General features: G+C 34.5%; 1 protein-coding gene and 1 pseudogene across 1 annotated transcript in view; one reads left to right on the top strand and one right to left on the bottom strand.

Annotated features, from left to right (window-relative positions):
* Window positions 1-5,273: 5,273 nt before the first annotated feature.
* Window positions 5,274-20,909, bottom strand: part of MEOX2 (mesenchyme homeobox 2) — a 63,492-nt gene continuing 47,856 nt past the window's right edge. Inside the window, exon 3 of the mRNA XM_032305084.1 lies at window positions 5,274-6,674. Within this exon, the coding sequence (XP_032160975.1) occupies window positions 6,450-6,674 (225 nt within the window). The 3' untranslated portion in view covers window positions 5,274-6,449. The remainder of the gene's footprint in view (window positions 6,675-20,909) is intronic.
* On the top strand, window positions 10,149-10,265 carry LOC116569788 (annotated as a pseudogene).

Raw genomic sequence — 20,909 nt, 5'->3', positions numbered from 1 at the left:
TGAGCCACCCAGGCAGCCCCTGATTTTTCTTTTGCCTTTATTTCCCACATCAGCGATCAAAATAAATTTCCAAATATGGAGTATAAATGATCAGAATCATGGGATTTGCTACAGTAGCCTGAAAATCTGCTGGCAGAAATAAAATGGTCATTGAAAACACAGAAATGGTGGGTCGTAAATGTTAGCCAGCCCTTGTGAAGTGCTTCCTGTCTTAAAGATGATCCCAGCATAGCTATGTCTGCCCTCACCCACCACTCCGAGGATGTAAGGGAGTTTCTGCATGGACCAAATGGAACTGGATTGAATAAGTACACAAAAATGCTGAATACACAGTCAATCCAAATATGATTTAAGGTTAAGAAATATGCTAACAAAAATCAGTAACACCATAAATAAAATGAGAGAGGAGAGCATTACATATAATTAGTATACAAATATTTGTTGACTGAAGTAGCGAACTGAACTGAATCAACATTAACCAAAGCGTTTGCTAAGGTCATCTGGAAACATCATTTAAAGAAAATGTAAGGTAAAATTATTTCGAACAAGTTCTTTGATTTGCATACGTCTCCCTTTAGCCACAGGGGCTGCATTCCAAGACACCCAGTACGTGTCTGAAACTGCAATAGTACCAAACCCTACACACGCGCTGTTTCTTCCTGGGCATACACAACTATGGTAAAATTTCAACTTACAATTAGGCATGACAAGCGATTAACAAGTAATAATAAACAGAACACTTTTAACAGTTTCCCGCAATAAAAGTTATGTGAATATAGTGTCTCTCCATGTTCCTTATTAGAGTGTACTCACCCTTCTTGTGACGTTGTGAGATGATAAAACGCCTACCTCACGACACAAGCCGGCGTGAGTGACACAGGCACCCTGCGGTAGAGTAAGTCTATTATCGACCTTCTGATGGTTCGTCAAAAGGCGGATCCTTTGCTTCCAGGCCCGAAGCTGCGGGGATCGTACTGTAACTGCGGAAAGCAAAACCGCCTAAGGAGGGGCTACCCTACGAATTCTGCAATATCAGAACGTTGAAGTAGGATACAATGTTTGCGAATCCAAAGAAAATTAAACCCTGCCCTCAAGAAAGTAAAAGCTGTGCAAATTATTTACCAGCATTAGTAGTCTGATTTTAAATATATAATGTAGGTATGACATTTCATCAAACTGGGCAAGTAGTGATATAGTTTGAAAATTAACATTTGTACTAAACAAAATAATATTTAATGTTTCAACTATCAATATCATACATATGAAAAAACACAATCAGTTTAAATAATTTTAGGATAGTGAATTAGTCCTAAACCACATTATTTCTTTTTCATTTAAATCAAATACATGTTTACACAGTTCATTGGTTCATAAAGGACAGAAATATGAAGTACAACCCACACTTGATACTACTATATACTCAAATCACTGTATCACTCCTTATATGAAGCAGATGTAATAAATTTTTATTTGTAAATTCATGTTTTTGGAAGTTTTTTCTGGAAACCATTTTTTAAAGATTTTTAAAAATTATTTATTTATGTATTTATTTGAGAGAGTGAGCATGTGCATGCACAGGAGCCAGGGGAGGGGCAGAGGGAAAGAGAAAAATCTCAAGCAGACTTCCTGCTGAGTGGGGAGTGGGATATGGTGCTCAACTGCAGGACTCTAAGACCCTGACCTGAGCGGAAATCAAGATTGGAAGCTTAACTAACTGAGCCACCCAAGTGCCCCTGGAAGCCATCTTTAACAATTTTAATGGAAATTCACCGAACATTGTAATGAACTGTATTATAATGATTGTTTCCTTGTAATACAATGTAATACAATGTTTTCTTGACCATGGCTTGAAGCTGGATTTGAATAAAAGCTACTGAGGAGAAAAATAAGATATAAAAGAAAAACTGTTTACCCTATGAAATGTACCTTTAAAATGTTTAACCATTTTATTTTATTTTATTTTATTTTTAAGATTTTATTTATTTATTTGTCAGAGAGAGAGCGAGCGAGAGCAAGCACAGGCAGACAGAGTGGCAGGCAGAGTCAGAGGGAGAAGCAGGCTCCCCTCGGAGCAAGGAGCACGGTGTGGGACTCGATCCCAGGACCCTGGGATCATGACCTGAGCTGAAGGAGCTGCTTAACCAACTGAGCCACGCAGGCGTCCCTGTTTAACCATTTTAAATGTCAAGATGAGAATATTGTAAAAATATATGATAAGAAAATTACTTAAAGAAAAGCTGTATTTAAATTCTGAAATATGTGTTTATAGGTTTGCAGATCTTTTTTTCTGGAGTCATTTTATCCCTTTGTCTACTACTTCTAAGTTATTTTGTAAGAACTGAAAGCAGAAATGTTGAGGCATCCATGGGAAGGGCTGTTCTTCAGTATTCTGGTCAGCTGTAGGTAGAAAATAGGGAAACATAACAAGAAACCCTACTTTTATAACACTTCTAAAAATACTTTTATAACACTTTGTTCTTGCAAATCAATACTGCAGATTCCTAATATGTGTATTACTTGGGATGTTTTGCGTATCAAACTAAATGTTAAGTTCTAAGTAGCTATGAATTTATTTTTATTTATAGATTCAATTTACTGAAAAAAATAAAACAAAAGGAGCTGCAAGAAAATATAATTACAATATCTCCCAAATGGTTCAAAGAACTACGCCAATTAAGTATTCATGCTTGATAGCATTGTAATCTACATACCACTCACCTCAAATATTAACTGAATTTTCTTAATGACAATTTATTAGAAAATAAGTCATGGCATAAGTGACCTATTCTTAAAAATCATCAGCCTAACTATATTTAGAAATTTAGGTGGAAACATAGTAAATATTTCTAGTCACTAACTTAATACTCTACTGTCTTGCAACGGATTTTTAGTTCCATAGTTTCCTCTAAACTTCCCTAAAAAGAAAATCAGCATTTGCCATTATAATTATGCTAGTAATTTTTTAAAAGGTTATTGGAAACCAGTAGCACTAAAAGAGTGTATTAAAGAGTGTTTCAAGAGTGTATTAAAATGTGTTGGTGTTCTTTTAAGTGCAGGTAGTTCTTTTAAAAAAAGGGAGAGTGGTACTCAGGTCTTAGGTCCCTGAAAGGGACAATATGGGCTGACAACCCTTGGTAAATATGGGAAGTAAGGGTTAATTGGGGTCATGTTAATAATGGGTTAAAAATATGTGGATCCGTTTTTGGAAAAACTTTGTAGTGTTCGTACCTCTGAATCCTGCTGGAAAAATCGTTGTAAGCATGATTCCATACTATTTTCAGAGAAGGGTACTTTTATGCTATTATAAATTTCCACAGAGCTACAAGCTCTGAGACAGAATTACATGAAAGGGGCATTGTGTGAACAGATACCACTGAAAGTCAGGATCCTAGTGTAGAATAAAAACAAGTAGTGTTCTTTCAGATTTTGCCATTTCTAGAGTAAATTAAACCTGATAGTACATAAGAATATCTTAAATTTCCTCAGAGGATTTTAATTCTAGAATGATGTTGAGGTATTATCTAGCAAACCTATGTACCACTTTTAAGATGAAGTACAAAAATACTCCAGAAAGACAACAAGTTCTACTTAAAATTAATCTAGCCTGCTTGTTTACTTGTCGATGTGTTGTCATTGTGCAAACATGTTCCAGCATCTTTTATGGTGATCATTTTAATCTATAATGAATAAAATGATGCCCCCTTTTGGTCAGCCAGTGGTCCTTCCTGCCTAGTGATTCTTCATGGTCTCTGGAGTCAAATTTCATTACATCATTTTAGAAGAGCTCACAACTCTAATAAAGTCCACAATACAAATGCCTCACATTTCCTAACTGTCATTATCTATTCAGAATCACTTTTTCCTACTTCATTTATCATACAAAATTGTAATTCTTTTATCTTTCTCTTTGGCCACAACCATCAGCTCTCTCTTTAGCTACTCTTAAGCAGTCTTTTCCTCTTATTTCTGGAAATTATTTTCCTGCCGCAGTGAATTACCCTCCACTTTGTTCCTATTGAACTCAATTCGATTTATATCTTCCCACTTCTCCTATTTGTCAAGATGTTTTGAATTTAAATCTTACAATAAAGAAAGTCAGTCCACCCAAGTAGATGTCATCAGTACAAATACACTTTGTATTCATTCAAGTGATTAATAGAAGAGTGTTTGTTTTACGCCTGGAAGGTGTCAATGTAAATGGTCTTCGCCCCCAGTTAATCTAGAAATATTGCTAATTGCTGTGATAATATTTATTGCACAAAGGAAAAAATGATATAAACAATGTAATTTTTAAAAAATTTCTTGAATACTCTCCATATATCATGCTAGAGTAAACGGAAATCATTCACATTTTTTTTTTCAATCTCACCATTCTAAAGCAAATGAAATTAAATAATGAGGTTTTGGAAATTTTTACTGATTAGTTTTCTCTATTTCTATTTCGAATTACTTTGTGGGAAGAGAGTTTCTGGGTATTTCTAAACATTTTAGGTTACAATAGGGAACAAATGAAAAAAGTATTATAAAGTTATTAGTAGTACTTAGATATCTAATGCATATGCAACCATGCACAAAACAAAATACATTAGTAAATCCTTAACTTCTTACACTGGTAATGTCTATTAGGACTGAGCATTTGGATTAACCTATTTAGCTTATTTTCACATCAAAAACTCTGGATGTTTTAACTTAGGAACAATCAATGGATTCATATCTATTATATGTAAGTTTCAAAATGTGTAACTGTTATTTTTATCTCATTGTGACAAATAATAGTACCTTTTTCCCCTTTTATCTTCAATTTCATAAAATACACACAAAAATCTATTTGACATATTCTTCAAATCAGGTAAGCGATTTAATACATATGTATTTTTTTTTAGATTTATTTATATATTTATTTGACAGTCAGAGATCACAAGTAGGCAGAGGCAGGCAGAGAGAGAGGGGAGGAAGCAGGCTCCCTGCTGAGCAGAGAGTCCGATGCGGGGCTCAATCCCAGGACCCTGGGATCATGACCTGAGCTGAAGGCAGAGGCTTTAACCCACTGAGCCACACAGGTGCCCCAATACATATGTATTCTTAAATGTTCTTTGATTACCCAATGATTTATTTTTTTTCACAGTTAAAAAATACAGAAACCAGAGAAAAAAATGTAGATGATTCATTTATTATGATCATCTGGATGTACACAAGTGCAGATGAATTTAGGACTTTGAGTATTTACATTAAAACCTGTAAAAATTTAGGAAATCACAGTAGGGAGACCAAAATTATTTACAAAGAATCATTTATTAAACATTTTTTTTACAAAATACAAAGATTGTTGTTCTGCATGAATACATCATATATGAAAAAAATAATGTTTTTACTGAATCTCATTTGAAGACATTCAGAATTTTATCTTCTACCAACTTGAGGAATCAATTTTGCTTTGCAACTTGTCTAATGCCATCACCAATCAAGGGGAAACCTTTTCCTTATTAATTAAATCATATAACAGCTAGCATTTTAAAGAAATAAAATCAGACAAAGTCTGTCAAACAAAGCTCTTTCTGTAAGTTAACTGATTTGCCTATGATCCTAAATTTTTTGTCAAGCTATAAGATAGGAAGAATTGAGGAGCTAGGTTAAGTTTTATAATAATGTATTAGCAGCAGTTGATAGAAAATGCAACATAAGGTTTGTTTTGTCTGTGGTACAAGAATATGTCCTATCAGACACTAATGTATTTTCCTCTACTTGAACACAAGTAAGCACGTGCTGATTGTTTCTGGGATGACAAAGTGTATAAACAGACAGGAAGCTGGTTCTGGTTGTCATCGTGAGTGCCTGTTTTCATCAGCTAATATGAATGCATCGCTAAACTTAGTGAAGACAGGAAAATGACTTAAGGGTAATATATACAGAGTTAAAATACATTTTTTATCCACTTAAGAGTGATTTCAGGCACTGTGGCTATTCAGGATAAAATGTTTCATGGTTTATTCTTGATAGCAATTTAATTGTCAGTGCAAGCGAAAGCAAATACCTGCCCATTGTCATACGCGTGACCTCGTACATCTGGAACGTTTAAAGCAAGTTCATCTTCTGCATCTTCACTTTGGAGGCTTCTTGAATTAAAATGTCTCATAGTTTGCTCTTGATAGCAATTTAATTCTCAGTGCAAGCAAAAGCAAACATAGCTGTTTACTGTCACACACACGACCAACAGATCTGGAATAGTCAAAGCAAGTTCATCTCCATCTTCACTGAGGAAACATCTTTCATAAGCGGCGCTTAGTGTAAACCCTCTATAGATCAGAAAATGAAAAAAAGACTGGAGATGCCTGACTTTAATAATATTAAAACATCACTGTCATCGTCATCTGTCTGTGTAAACGATGTCTGAGTAAGGCTTGCCATCACAACATTTCTTTCCTGAGAAGGGAGCTGATCCTCTCTGTGTATCATAAGTGTGCGTGCTCTGAGCTGTGGTCACTGTCGTGGCTGTCTTCATTTACTAGAGAGTCCCCTGTCTGCTGGAGGGTGGCTGCACCGATCCCCGAGAGCTCTGAAGGGAGAAGTGTTCCTTTTTTCACATTCACCAGTTCCTTTTCTCGAGCAGCAGCTCCCTGCTGTCCTCCTTTTACTCTCTTCCATTTCATTCGCCTGTTCTGGAACCAGACTTTGACCTTTAACGAAGAAAAGGAACAAATGAAAGAAAGAAAAAAAGAAAGACAACAAAATGGCATTTTTTCCTTCTTTTGGGTCGTCAACGTAAAAATAGCCCGTCACACACTTAGATAAGGACACTGTGAAGGAGTGAATATGGAAAACCAGCACTGAATTTAACCACATAACATATTTATGATGGTGATCTAAGCTTTAGAAGATGCATACAAAATACTCTACTTCGTATTTTACAACAGGCTGTATAAGAAGAACAAATGGCAAAAAAAAAAAAAAAAGGCAGAAAACCATCATTTAGGATTGCTCAAAGGTACTTGGCTTTATAAAGAGTTTCTATGACTATCAGCTAACATTTTAATAATGATCCCAGTCAAACATTTTTTTCTTCCAAGTTTTTTGACTTGACTTTTAGCTGTCAATTCCTGAACCAATTCTAAGTGCACTCAGAGAGCTATTGGGAAAGTTACATCTCAAAGGACCATTCTGTGCCACTGCAGTCACAAAGCTTTATGTGACCATTTCATCTCAGTGTGAGTTCATCTTAGAAACTATATATTTTGCTGGGCACCTGGATGGCTCAGTGGATTAAGCCTCTGCCTTCAGCTCAGGTCATGATCTCAGGATCCTGGGATTAAGCTCCACATCAGGATCCCTGCTTAGCAGGGAGCCTGCTTCCCCTACTTTCTCTGCCTGCCACTCTGCCCACTTGTGATCTCTTTCTCTGTCAAATAAATAAAGTAAATCTTTAAAAAAAACTATATATTTCAAACCATATATATATATTTCATATAAGCTTTGTAAACATAAGAGTCCTTCTAAAATTTAACTGAATTTGCCTAATACATTAAAGTATATGTCATAAAATAAAAAATCTAAATAAATATGCATTAAATGACAACTTATTTTCAGAACCAGAATAATATTGGCATCATTTCATCTTCTTGTTTTGGAAGAACTTTATGTTCATGTTGTATTTCTCATTAAGCTAAGTGGTCCTTTTCCATTACATTGATCTGTCTACTCCAATCAAAGTTACCACATGCCTGAATTTTGTGCTTATCATCTCTAAGCCTTTATATAAAACAAACAACCAAAATAAACAACAGTTTGTGAATAACAAGTACTGTTTAATTTTCCTTGTCTTTTACACATTTATCAAAACAGGATGTTTCTAACTACAGGCTTCTTGACCTACCCATGTTGATTCAAGAGACTTCAATCATTCATTTTTTATGATTGTATACTATTCCATTGTGTGAATATACCACAGTTTATCCATTCTGCTGTCCATGGGCACTTGAATTGTTTTCTTTTTTTTTTTTTCTCCCATTTTATAAATGATACTGCTATAAACATTCTCACATTTGTGTTCTGATAAATATAAGACAGAACTTCTCTGAGTGTATCATTCAGGGGTTGTATCAATGGGTCACAGAATATATGAACATTCAACATAATAACATGGTAATATGGAAAACCTGTTGTCCAAAGTTGCATCAATTTACACCCCACATAAACACATGGAGTCCAGTGTGTAAGAGTTGTTACTGATCAAGCCCCATATTGGGTGTAGAGATTTCTAAAAAAAAAAAAAATCAACCTTAAAAACAACAACAAAAACTTGCTGATGGGTGTTCATGTGTTACTGTTACTTAATAACCAAACGATCAGTAGTTACCTTTTATTATATACCTATTTAAAGCTAGGCAACTATATTATATATTCTAAATATATATATATATATATATATAGAATGTATATTCTATATATAAACTATATATTCTAATAGTCACAATTTTTTCCAGATCTTTAACATTATTCCGATTTTATAGATGAGGAAGTTGAGACTCAAAGGTTAAGTAACTTGTCTAAGATGACACAGAGGGGAATACGGGATGCCAGAATTGAAACCTGGGGGTGGTTTGGCTTCAGACTGGGCTTTTGTTGTTGTTGTTCCTGTTTTATTTCAAATTCTTACTTTTTAAGTATTTAGAATAGAAAAGTAAAACATATAAAGTATGTGAACTCCATCCATATGATTACTATCATTCATGTAATTCTCCTACTCGATATAATTAGGTTCATAAATATGACACTATTTCCTGTACTATAATTTAGGTAATTATACTACTCAATTTAATTACCTTTGCAAGCTTGACATCGCATGTTGCATTAGATCTTTTCCACATGAGTTGGGTTCTACTCCTGGCTTCACTTCTAAGTTTCTGTGTGAATTTGAGAAAATTATACTTCTCTCTACTCCAATTTTCATATTTGTAATATTGGAATAATGAGGCTTTCAAGATTCCCCATAGGGACATTTTCTCCGCGGACAATTCCAGATGGAAGAAACACATCATCATCATTGTCACCAAGAGCTGAAACATTCAGTCAAAATAATCTTGGCAGAAAATGGGAGGAATAGATTTCTTTTAAAATCTATACTTATTTCCTTTTCTGGGAGAAGGGGTACAGTAGTTCTATAATAACAGTATAAAACCTGTTATGTGTAATTCTAAATGAGAAAAATGTAAGAATATGGTATTGATTTTAGAAGTCATATAGGCTATTTTGTGTTGTTTTCTGTAACCATGTGAAAATTTGCCATTTTACTTTTTTTGAAACAGACTGATAAAACTCTTTCATAGTTTTCAATGGTAGATATATGTGCATACATACATGTATGGATGTATGAATAATAAAGACACATACATGTAAATGTATGTGAAAGCATTTGATAATTATACAGTAATTATATACTATTTTTCTTTAGAGATTAAATTACATATTTGATACTAGAAGTCCATGAAATTAATAACAGAAAAAAATATAGCAACAAATACATGATGGGTCCATCTTATGAAAATGGAAAGGAAGAATGCAAAATATCAAAAGTCAGTGTATCTGCATTTATTTTCAAATATTCTATAAAATATTGAGGGGAATTGAAATGAGAAAACATATGTTTTTCCACTATGATAACAATATTAAAAATAAAATTTATAAAAGTAATCCCAGATTATAAAGCAATATCTCCACTAAAACATTAATACTAAAGTTTTATAGGGGTGCCTGGGTGGCTCAGTGGGTTAGGCCGCTGCCTTCGGCTGAGGTCATGATCTCAGGGTCCTGGGATCGAGTCCCACATCAGGCTCTCTGCTCAGCAGGGAGCCTGCTTCCTCCTCTCTCTCTGCCTGCCTCTCTGCCTACTTGTGATCTCTCTCTGTCAAATAAATAAATAAAATCTTTAAAAAAAGAAAAGAATTTAAAAAAAAACTAAAGTTTTATAAATAAATATAGTTTAATTTTGTATCACTTTATAATCCAGCTTCATTGGTTGAATTGAAAAAAAAAAGTTTCTGTTTTATTTTGTTTCCAGTTAGCTAAGTATAATCATTCAAATGCCTGACACTTCATTTTTTAAAAAATAGATATGCTATTTATTTTCATTAAACTTTACATGTGCATTTTATATAATCGCTTCTTGGCCTTTGGTTAAGATCAAGTGTAGTATCCATTCTTACCAGTTTAATAATCTGCATTTATAAACTAGACAGAGCAAAATTAATCTCACATTTCCTTAGTGAATTTCAAGCTCCATTTATTCATTTATATAGTTGGCATCAGTGAATGTCTAGCAACAGCTACTGTGTTAGATCAAAAACGGAAGATGGGATTAGGAGGGAGACAAACCATACGTGACTCTTAATCTCACAGAACAAACTGAGAGTTGCTGGGGAGAGGGGATTTGGAGGGGGCTGGGCTTATGGACATTGGGGAAGGTATGTGCTTTGGTGAGTGCTGAGAAGTGTGTAAACCTGGTGATTCACAGACCTGTAGCCCTGGAGATAAAAATACATTATATGTTCATTAAAATAAATAAATTAATTAATTTAAAAAATTTTTTAAAAACTAAAAAAAAAAAAAAAATGGAAGAGGTTAGAGGGAGAAATGTACAGATAAATAAGACAAAGTCCCTGCCCTCAAGACATTCAGAGTCAATAAAAGAGACATATAAGTAATAGTTTATTGACTGTATATGAAACCTTTAATATAAAGATTAGCTTCATATTTTATAGAATATCATTAAACTGTCATTCTAGTTTGTATCGTTGCTAATCCATTATTAAGAGATTCACCCAATGGTCCATGATATAGTAAAGAACTCTACCGCCACGGTCACTATTCCACACGGCTACACTGCCACATAATTATTATAGCAAATTGTTTCTTTCCTCTGGGAATCTCGGGCTCTTGATATCATTGACATGAGAATTTTTTATCCTAGCAACCTAGAGCCATACCATAGGTTCTAAGAAATTGGGCTATCAAACATTTTGCATATAATTAAAACAAATCTGTCCATCTGGGCACATAATTAATAAACTTTGTGAACTTTCATCATTGTGGGAGTCCTAAAGCCAATTTTATCTTCTAGTGTACAATTTCTCTGGAAAGTGCTAGATAAATGAGGTTTTTGTTTTTGTTTTTTCAAATACTTCCTTTTTCAAGCTTGGGTATAAGGCAAGATTCCATATAAAGTGCATTTTGTTTTGTTACACAGTATGATTAACGACTCAGATAAAAATAAATTCTTTATCCAAAGAATCTGAGTTATGAAAAAATACTATTATTTATTAAATTAAAGCAATATGAACCAAACCTTATAGACCCCTAATATCTATGCACACAGATAGCTTTCAAAAAATTTTCATATTAAAAAGTAACAAACATATAATAGCCTGCTGTATTATAGTAGTGAATATTTAAAGTGCTCGGTTATACACCTAACTTCTCAGAACATTTGCTTATTAAGAAGTCTCACTTGCTATCCCTTAGGATACATTTCCTGGATGATCAAACTACTATTTAAATAAACAGAAAATCATTTATTCACATCTTGACTGTTTTTACTGAAGAAAGCAGTCAAGAGATTTTTGCTGTGATTCATTTGTCTAAATGACACATTTCAGAATTTAGAAATCATATCTTGTCCTGTGAGAATCATAGCTGCCATTGGCTAAACATTCGTTTTACCTTTTTATTTAATTTATTTAGTCATTCACATTACAGCCTTCTATATAAAAGTTCGTAAATACCTGTCCTTTTAGGGCTCACAGTATATCACAGGAGAACACAAGTGAAATATGCACCTGCAACTGCCACACAATTTCCTAAGACGGCCAGAGGCAAATAGATTGATAGGATGTTGGACTACATAAGGCCGTAACCCATATTTATATAACACCATAAATGTCTGTCTTTTGAAGAAACAAACGTTAACACCAAACATCTGGATGAACACTGAATATTTCAGTGACATATCTAGAGGTTTCTAAACATCTGGAATTTGTAGATTTAATACTCTGTTTTCATTTGTATCTGGGCACTTGAAATACTGTAGACACTATCTAACAAATATTTATTCACATCTTTACCACATGAAAACATGAAGAGAATAATTTTATAAGTACAATTTTTCAGATCTAATCACATGCCCTGAGATTAAATTTGGTCACAGCAGCTGATCTAGTAAGCCAAGGTAAACAGACCCTAGAAAGACTTACCCAAGTAATTCAGTGGCAAAGTCAGCGGTTGAACTGAAGAATTAGAACCAAGAATGCTCCATAAGGTAAGGATGTAAAATGCGAAAAGAAATACTCCTCCTGCCTGAATGGATTTATATCTGATTAAGAGAAGGAATTCCTCAGCTGTTTCATGGAGTACACGGGAGCAACCAGTGGACTGGGCTGTTTCTACTGCCTTACAACTTGTGGTTGGATGGTACAGTGTGGGTGTGTAGGAGGAAGAAGGGTGCTAGGACACATTCCATGACTACAGCCTGAGTTCTCGTTTAGAGGGCTGCCTTTCAGGAGTTTCCCCTATTTTAGCACAATGTTTAAGACTGATGAATCATTTCCTCACCTCTGTAATTTTCAGTTTTGAAGCCTCTTCCCCCCCCCCCCCCCATTTAGAATGCTTGAGAATTAGGCTCACCAATGTCATCATAAAATATTTACTATCTTGCATATTTTTAAACAAAGTGAATACACATTAGCTACTGGGAGCAGTAGGCAAGTTATATATTCAAAAAACCCTTTTTTGAGGCAATAAATGAAATTATCCATAATAAATTGTATGTTATGGGAGTTATTACAAGCCAATGGCACATTTCTCCTTTCCAAAAATGCAACCAAAGTAGTAGTCATTTACATGATGGACAAAATTCTCAGAGGAGTGATTCCTTTTAACTGACTTTTTAGAAATGTAGTAGAGTACATTAGTACAGTAGTAAGACGCTAATGACAATACCTCTTTCTGTCATACTGGAGGAAATTCAACTCGAATAGCCTATTTCAATAATATTTACAGGGAAATTCATTATTCCTAATCCTATTTTTTACAAAATTAAAAACTATGCATGCCTTTTAGTTATTTTAAGTGAAATACTGTTTACCTAAGCATGGTGTGAACATATGACTTCAATAAATTTGTGTGGAAATACCAAAACTAAATTAGGAAACTTTATCCTTTACTGTGTTACAAAATTCCTGACTAGCAAATCTCTAATACATAAAATTGTGTATTCTGAGCCACTACCCATACTTATTTTGTTCACACCCCTGAGATCAACTAGAATGATGGCCTCTGTTCACAACATTTTCCTAATCTCTGGGATGAAGTTTAACAAGAGTTAGCAGCATATCACAGTCAATATATACCATTTTGACTAACAGACTCTTCTAGTCATGATCTAATTAAGTGAAATCCATCAAATATAAATATGTGGTTGAAACATAGGAACACACTTTTTCTTTCTTTTTTATAATTTTTAAAAAGATTTTATTTATTTATTTGAGAGAGAGAGTGAGAGAGAGCATGAGAGGGGAGAAGGTCAGAGGGAGAAGCAGACTCCCCATGGAACTGGGAGCCCAATGCTGGACTCGATCCCAGGACTCCGGGATCATGACTGAGCCAAAGGCAGTCACTCAACCAACTGAACCACCCAGGCACTCCGGAACACACTATTTTTATCAGCACAGTAGAAAAAGGCAAATTTCTATGGTTCAATCTAATGAGATTAATATTCTGATTATTCCCAGACAAGCTTAAGTTCATTGCTGTAATATATACGAGCCTTCACCACACTCATCATTTCATTTATTTAGGGATTTAGGGATCACATCCTAAGATTATTTTTAAAAAGTAGAATAGTAATTATTACTATCATATTCAAATGCACTGACTACAAAAAATAGTCTATAACCTAAATATCTGGAAAAAGTTCAGAAGTTAAAAAAATAACTGTCCAGGGGCACCTGGGTGGCTCAGTCCGTTAAGCGTCTGCCTTTGGGTCAGGTCATGATCCAGACTCTCAGTGGAGAGTCTGCTTCTCCCTCTCCGGGCGTCCCTACCCCCATTTGGGTTCTCTCTCTCTCTCACACTCACTCTCTCTTAAATAAAATAAATAAAATCTTAGAAAAAATGTCCATCATTAAAAATGAGAAATAATAGATTTGAAGCTAAAAATCTATTCCAAATTGAATGCATTTCTGAGGTTTTCATGAAGAGTGATGTGACTATGACAACCAATTGGCAGAAAGTCTTTTACAGGCAGGTTCTCTACAAATTGTTCTCTTAGGTCTGTATTTATCATTTTATGGATGTCATAGACCATATAAATATACTGATGCATAGACTTATGTAAATAATAGAACAGGTCTTAATAACTGAAGGTGTCTAACACAAAACTGGCTCCTCAAAATTTCTGGAAGCTTCTTAGTTTTAGAATTCTTTAAATGACCAAAAAAAAAAAACAAAAAAAACCCATGTATGCAAGGACAGTGTGGAAAAGGAATAACCTTTCATAGCAGAAATTTCTTTCTTTAGCATTACTCTTTAAAATGGGGATCCCAGGGACACCTGGGTGGCTCAGTTGGTTAAGTATCTACCTTTGGCTCAGGTCATGACCCTGGGTCCTAGGATTGAGTCCTGCATCAGGACTCAATGATGCAGCCTGAGCCTGATTCTTCCTCTGCCTGCCAGCTCTCCTGGTTGTGCTCTCTCTCTAACAAATAAATAAATAAAACATTTTAAGAAATAAAATAAAATAAGATGGTGATCCTGCGATGCAATGCATATTATGTTTCAGAATGTTGTTGATTTACTTATTAAGTATAAATTAATATATTTATTTCTTTATTGAAGAAATTGGGAAATAAAATGTGGCAATTCAGAGATTAAAAAGATTATCTTTATCATTATACCAGAGTGATGAATGCTCATAGCAAGAATGTGTAGAGCAAATTTTAATAAAGTTTTTAAAATAAAGACCATTTTATAGTTGTGTGTAAATATATATAATATAGAAAGATAGCAATATACATATATATCTATATGTATATATACATGCATATATATGCATGTGTATGTATATACATACATATAAAGACATATCTGTACATTGGTATTGTGATCCATCTAACATTTAAAAAATTGACTTGTTATATATGCTCAAGACTGTTTCAATAAGGTTAGGGCCTTATTTTTCTGAGAATTTTTTCTACATTATTGTTTAGATATTTATGTTTATGTTTTTTATATATGTTTAGAAATATGATTAGATACTTATATTTATAAATTATTAGAGATCAGTCAATGATTATTTCTCAGCCTTCTTACAGGTAACATTTATAAAACTTGATTTAAGACAGGTTTAAATCATTGAACTTTCTTTATAGATCTTGCTTTATAATTGATTGTCTTACATTACTCTTCTTATTTCCTAGTCTTTGGGGTTTTTTTGTAGTATGTAAGATAGTTCTGAATCTGCCTTTTAGATTGCACATTGTGCCAGGGTGCCTGGATGGCTCAGTTGGTTAAGGCTCCGACTGTTGATTTTGCCTGGGGTGGTGGTCTCGAGGTTGTGGGATCGATCCCCAAGTCAGGCTCCCTGCTGAGTGGGGAGTATTCTTTCTCTCTCTCTCTCCCTCTCCCTTTGCCCCTGCTCTCACTCTTTCTCTAAAATAAATAAATAAATAAATATTTTTAAAAAGTAAAGATTATACATTGTTTATATGCATTCCTAAAAACAAAAACAAAAACAAAAACAGCAGTACTCAGGCAATACCTCTTTCATTACAAATGAAGATTCCACCATATTCCATCACCAACTCCTCCACCTTATATTAACCACCATTTTTCTACTAGGGGTTAACTCATGGTTAATCTATTTTTTTTTAAATTTTTACTTTTTTTAAAGATTTTATTCATCTATTTGAGAGAAAGAGAGAACGAGCAGGGGTAGGGGCAGAGGGAAAGCGACAGAATCTCAAGCAGGCTCCCCAGTGAACACAGAGCTCAAGGCCAGGAGGGGCCCGAACCCACTACCCTGAGATCAGGACCTTTGCCAAAACCAAAAATCAATGCCCAACCAACCGAGCCACCCAGGCACCCCTCATGTTTAATCTTTTAAAATAGCAGACACACCATGATTTAAACAAAAAAACATCTTATTGTTACTCCATCTTATTGAAACATCTTATTGTTAGAATAGTATTCTAAAGAAATAAGGAAATATTCTAACATCATTGGCTTCGCAGGGAGTCTTGAATTAAACAGACAATATGTCTGGCCATGGAGAATAATTTATTAGCTAAATAACTAAAAGCATTCATATGAATTTATAGAAATAAACTTTCAAAGGACAGGGATTATGCAAATTGATGAGCAAACAACAAAACCGCTGTTAATTTGGCACATGGAAAATTCTTCATAGTGATCCAAAAAAACTGGATGCCTATTTTGAAAATACTTGGCACTGAGCCATTTAATGATTTAGAAGTAACAAACAAAGCATAATCCCTCTCATTTCTAATAATGGAATATGATCCAAGTAGGTGGGATTTTCCACTTATCTTGGCAGAGGTATCGTGCATTTGGTCTGTTTATTCCAGTAACCTTTGCTAGTCTACAAATCTGCAACACTGCACCTTTATTAGCTTTGTGAAAGGAAAGGATCTCCCATTCTTTCTATATTTGGCAGCTTTAACTGTATAAAAATGTCCATTTTGTCACTCCTGTTATAGTTTCATGCAGCTGCCTTCTCTCTTCTTCCCATAGTGAGGTATTAAAAAATTGGCAGCAGCTTTCTCCAAGTGTGTCTGGACAGATGAAAAGGCCAGAATAAGCATGTCAAATGTAAAAATACCTTGGGACAGGAGGGTCTTTGGACTGATGGGCTCTTCATAATATTCCAAGTGGCTCTGCCAATTGAGGCTTATTAGCTGTTGATTGAGAAGGGTATACAAGAGTATATTGTAAAATGGAAACTTTAAGTTAGAAGTTGGGGGGGGTGGTTGGGAGAAGGGGGGTTGGGGTTATGGACATTGGGGAGGGTATGTGCTTTGGTGAGTGCTGTGAAGTGTGTAAACCTGGCGATTCACAGACCTGTACCCCTGGGGATAAAAATACATGTTTATAAAAAATTAAAAATTAAAAAAAAAAAAAAGAAGAAGCTGGGAGATACTAGAGTGGTAACTTCCACACAACAGCAGTATATAATTAAAAATATTTGAAGCTCAACTGTGTTCTGGTATCTCCATTTTTATTTAACATAAAATAATTTTCTTTAATACCAATGTGCTAATGTGGAATTACTTTGCAGAATGAGCCTCTTTTTCTTCTTCTTCTTCTTTGACCAGATGGAGTTCAAGTGAGATTATAAACTTCCCTGACCTATTAAGGTATTGCATTATGGGAGACACAAGCATTTAAGAATCTGACTTCTTTGTAAAATTGCAGAAACTGTTCTTCAGGTAGGGATTTGAAAATCCATGTCCTGAGTGGTATTTAAGGATTTAATATATCTTACTTTTTTCCTTAAAGGAAATCTAATCATCTTAGTAAATCTGTTTTTCATAGTAAGTCTTTATAATGACATGTATGGGGCCTATAATAAAATGCAGCAACTAGGGCACCTGAGTGGCTCAGTGGGTTAAGCTTCTGCCTTCAGCTCAGGTCATGGTCTCAGGGTTCTGGAATCAAGTCCCACATTGGGCTCTCTGCTCACCAGAGAGCCTATTTCCTCCTCTCTCTCTGCCTGCTACTTGTGATCGCTCTCTCTCTCTCTCTCTCTGTCAAATAAATAAATAAAATCTTTTTTTAAAAATGCAGCAAGTATGTTGATTAGTGATACAAACAAAGTAGGGGTAAATACAAATAACATATCAGTTATACACAAGCACATTTCATAGGCAATTATATAAAATTCCTAGATGAAAGTACATCTAAAGACTACTTCTGATTACAAATCATATTTTCATTTAGGAGAAAGTTATTTCTGTAAAACAGTTCTGCCATAAATTGTTATAGATTATTTAATACTGATTTTTTTCTCTTTACATTATACATATACAAGTTCTACCTTAGCATTTGAGTCTTGAAAAGCTTTTACAGAATCAAGAAAAAATATTTTGGGAGATTGAAAATCCTATTCAAGTTAAGGAAAACACTGTACAATATGGAATTAGATGTAAGTCTCAGGTTATTTTAAAGTATGGCAAGATAAATCTTGCAGAATGGATATAAAAAAAGTACATGTCTGTAATTAGAATATTTTACATCTGGAAATACTATAAAAGGGGTGTTATTTAAGAATACGTAGGGTTGGGATCTAGATTACATAGATAAGCAGGTATAGCATTAATGCAAAATCAAAGGAATGGAATTGCTGTGTCACAATTAAAAGAAGATGAATTAAATGGGTTCAGTTTATAACTCTACATGTATAACTTCAAAAGCCCAAGCTTGAGAAAACAAACTGAAAATGTCTTACTGGGACAAGAGCTCTGGCATGTTGGAGGAATCTGCTTTCAGACCTTTAAGAATAATAAAATTGATGACTGACAGCATACGGTATTTTTCTGATAAATTTAGCATAGTAAAATTCATCCCAGAAAACATAAATAAAGCCTTCAGATTCTCAATTTAAGATACTGAGTGCACGCAGAAGTCTAGGAGTAAAATGAAATCTGGCATAATCGGGAACATTTTCCCATACAACCTTGTCATTCCTCTCTTGTCACATTCAACACTCATCACAATTGGTAGTACTTGTTCAATCTTTCCTTCTTTCATGTTCTAGCAGAGACTCGTCTAACTTATTTTAAGGAGATTTTATTTCTAGCATCTAGCTCAACAAATATTTGTGTTACAAAATAACTCACTATATCGTGAAAGGCAAAGATTCCCAGCCCCCCCCTTTTTGACAATTGTGTTTCATAGTTTATGCCAGAAATTCTTTCATATCGATTATGACATATAAACCTGAGTAGAAGCAAGGTAAGGTAGTTTTAATTTCCATTTTGTGCCTTAAGGAGATTTTTACTGGCCTAAGAATACATTTCAATTGAAAAATCTAGTTGTTTTGTTCAAACTTCTATCAAAATAATTCAGTTTCTTCTTATTAACACATAGTGGCCCTCTAAAGACTTTATTTTGATTGGGAATTTGGATTCCACATGCATACATCTCCTTTTCATATGAACTTGCAAAACTGGAAATAAAGATTTACAGGATAAAAAAATGTTCTGCACAATACAAAATTTCAATTCTTTGAAAATCCAATTATATATCAAAAGGTGTTTTTGTTTTTTCCCCTATGATCCTATAGTTAGATTGTTTCAGTAATGGCCTCTGAAAATGTTACTTTCCTTGTTTATACCCATTCCTTTAGATGGTCCCCTTGTATGTTGACAATGTGCTTGGTCATATGACTTGCTTTAGACAATGAGGCACAGTAGTAAATATGTAGTAAGCAGAGTTTTTGAAAGCCCTTGTACACCGGAGTTTTTCTTCTACTTTTGGTAATGCTTCTACCCCCATTTGAAAAGTCCCAGAGAGCCTATTAGAAGAAGATGAAACCACACACAACAGAGACAAGTGTCCCAGCTGAGGCTATCTAGACCAACCGGCTCTTCAAACCCACCAGTGACTGCAGCTCTGTGTATGAGGCATTTAGGTAAGGCCAGCAGTCTAACTATCCAATGAGCCCAGTCAAAATCCCTGACCCACAAAATTGTGAGCAAACTGAACATTGGTTATTGGTTGAAACCACTAAGATTTCCGAATGGTTTGTTACATAGCAAAGGCTAACTGATACAAAACTGAAAAAGGACCTTAAAAAAACAAAAAACAAAGATTAAAATTGGTGTGTGTGTGTGTGTGTGTGTGTGCGCGCGCATGTGCGTGTGTGTATATAATTTTGCTTAAAACTGCACATCATTCTTTTCCATAAATGGCAACTCCAGAAGATAAAGACATATCCAAAATACCTAATAAATTTCCAGACCAAATTTATAGAATTGCTTCTAAAAATAAATTATTTTAAACCAAAAGTGAAATCTCTGCCTTATAATCAGATAATCACAGGTAACCAAAGCCACCCCAAACAGCAAGCACAGAATCTTCACTTTTCTCTTGACTAAGAGTGCAGTACTGTAAACCATTATTTCCGTAAGTTGGAAGCAAATCCTAGTTTGTTTCCTTTATGTATCATATAAAACATGATTGCATTTCTTAGAATTCACAGTCTATGCATAAGAACATTAATGTGTAATGCCTCTCCTCCGTTCTTTTTTTTTTATCTGCTCCCAGTTTTTTTTTTTAAATGAAAATAAAACAGGTGTCCAATAATGCAGACTTCAGATTCTCCAACATTTCCAGCAAGCCAAATGTTGTACCCTTATGGAGGGAACTTCGTATGTGAAGTTAAAGGGAAGGAAAATGTTGTGCTTCACAACTTAGGCAGTAGTCATAACATTTAATAAAACATAAACTGCCAATAAATAAAACCACATTAAAGTGTTTCTCGATACATTCCCACTACCCAGAAATATCCTTCAAAAGCTGAAACTGAGAAATCAACAGAGGGAAGGAGATGATTTAAGAAATTGGATAAAATAATTTGATCTCCTAAGACAGTATTCGTTTGTCCACACCCTGTTGGTATTTCTTTGGTGCCGATGGGATCCCTGGAGGAGGTACATACAGTGAAAGAGGAAATGAGACTCTAGTCCTAGGAGTGCCAATCATAACTGCACTGTCCATAAAGATGTTTGGATTTGCCTTTCAGGAATGTTTTTCTAAAGATTAGCAACTGTTAACCATCAGTTGGCTAGATTCTCCCAGGCAAATCAGAATCCATAAAACGAATGCACTGGGAGCACTACTGGAGC

This window comes from Mustela erminea, chromosome 11, assembly GCF_009829155.1.
Source record: "Mustela erminea isolate mMusErm1 chromosome 11, mMusErm1.Pri, whole genome shotgun sequence".
Taxonomy (NCBI): Eukaryota; Metazoa; Chordata; class Mammalia; order Carnivora; family Mustelidae; genus Mustela; species Mustela erminea.
The sequence above is the reverse complement of the archived record's forward strand: the minus strand, read 5'-3'. Positions and strand labels throughout refer to the sequence as shown.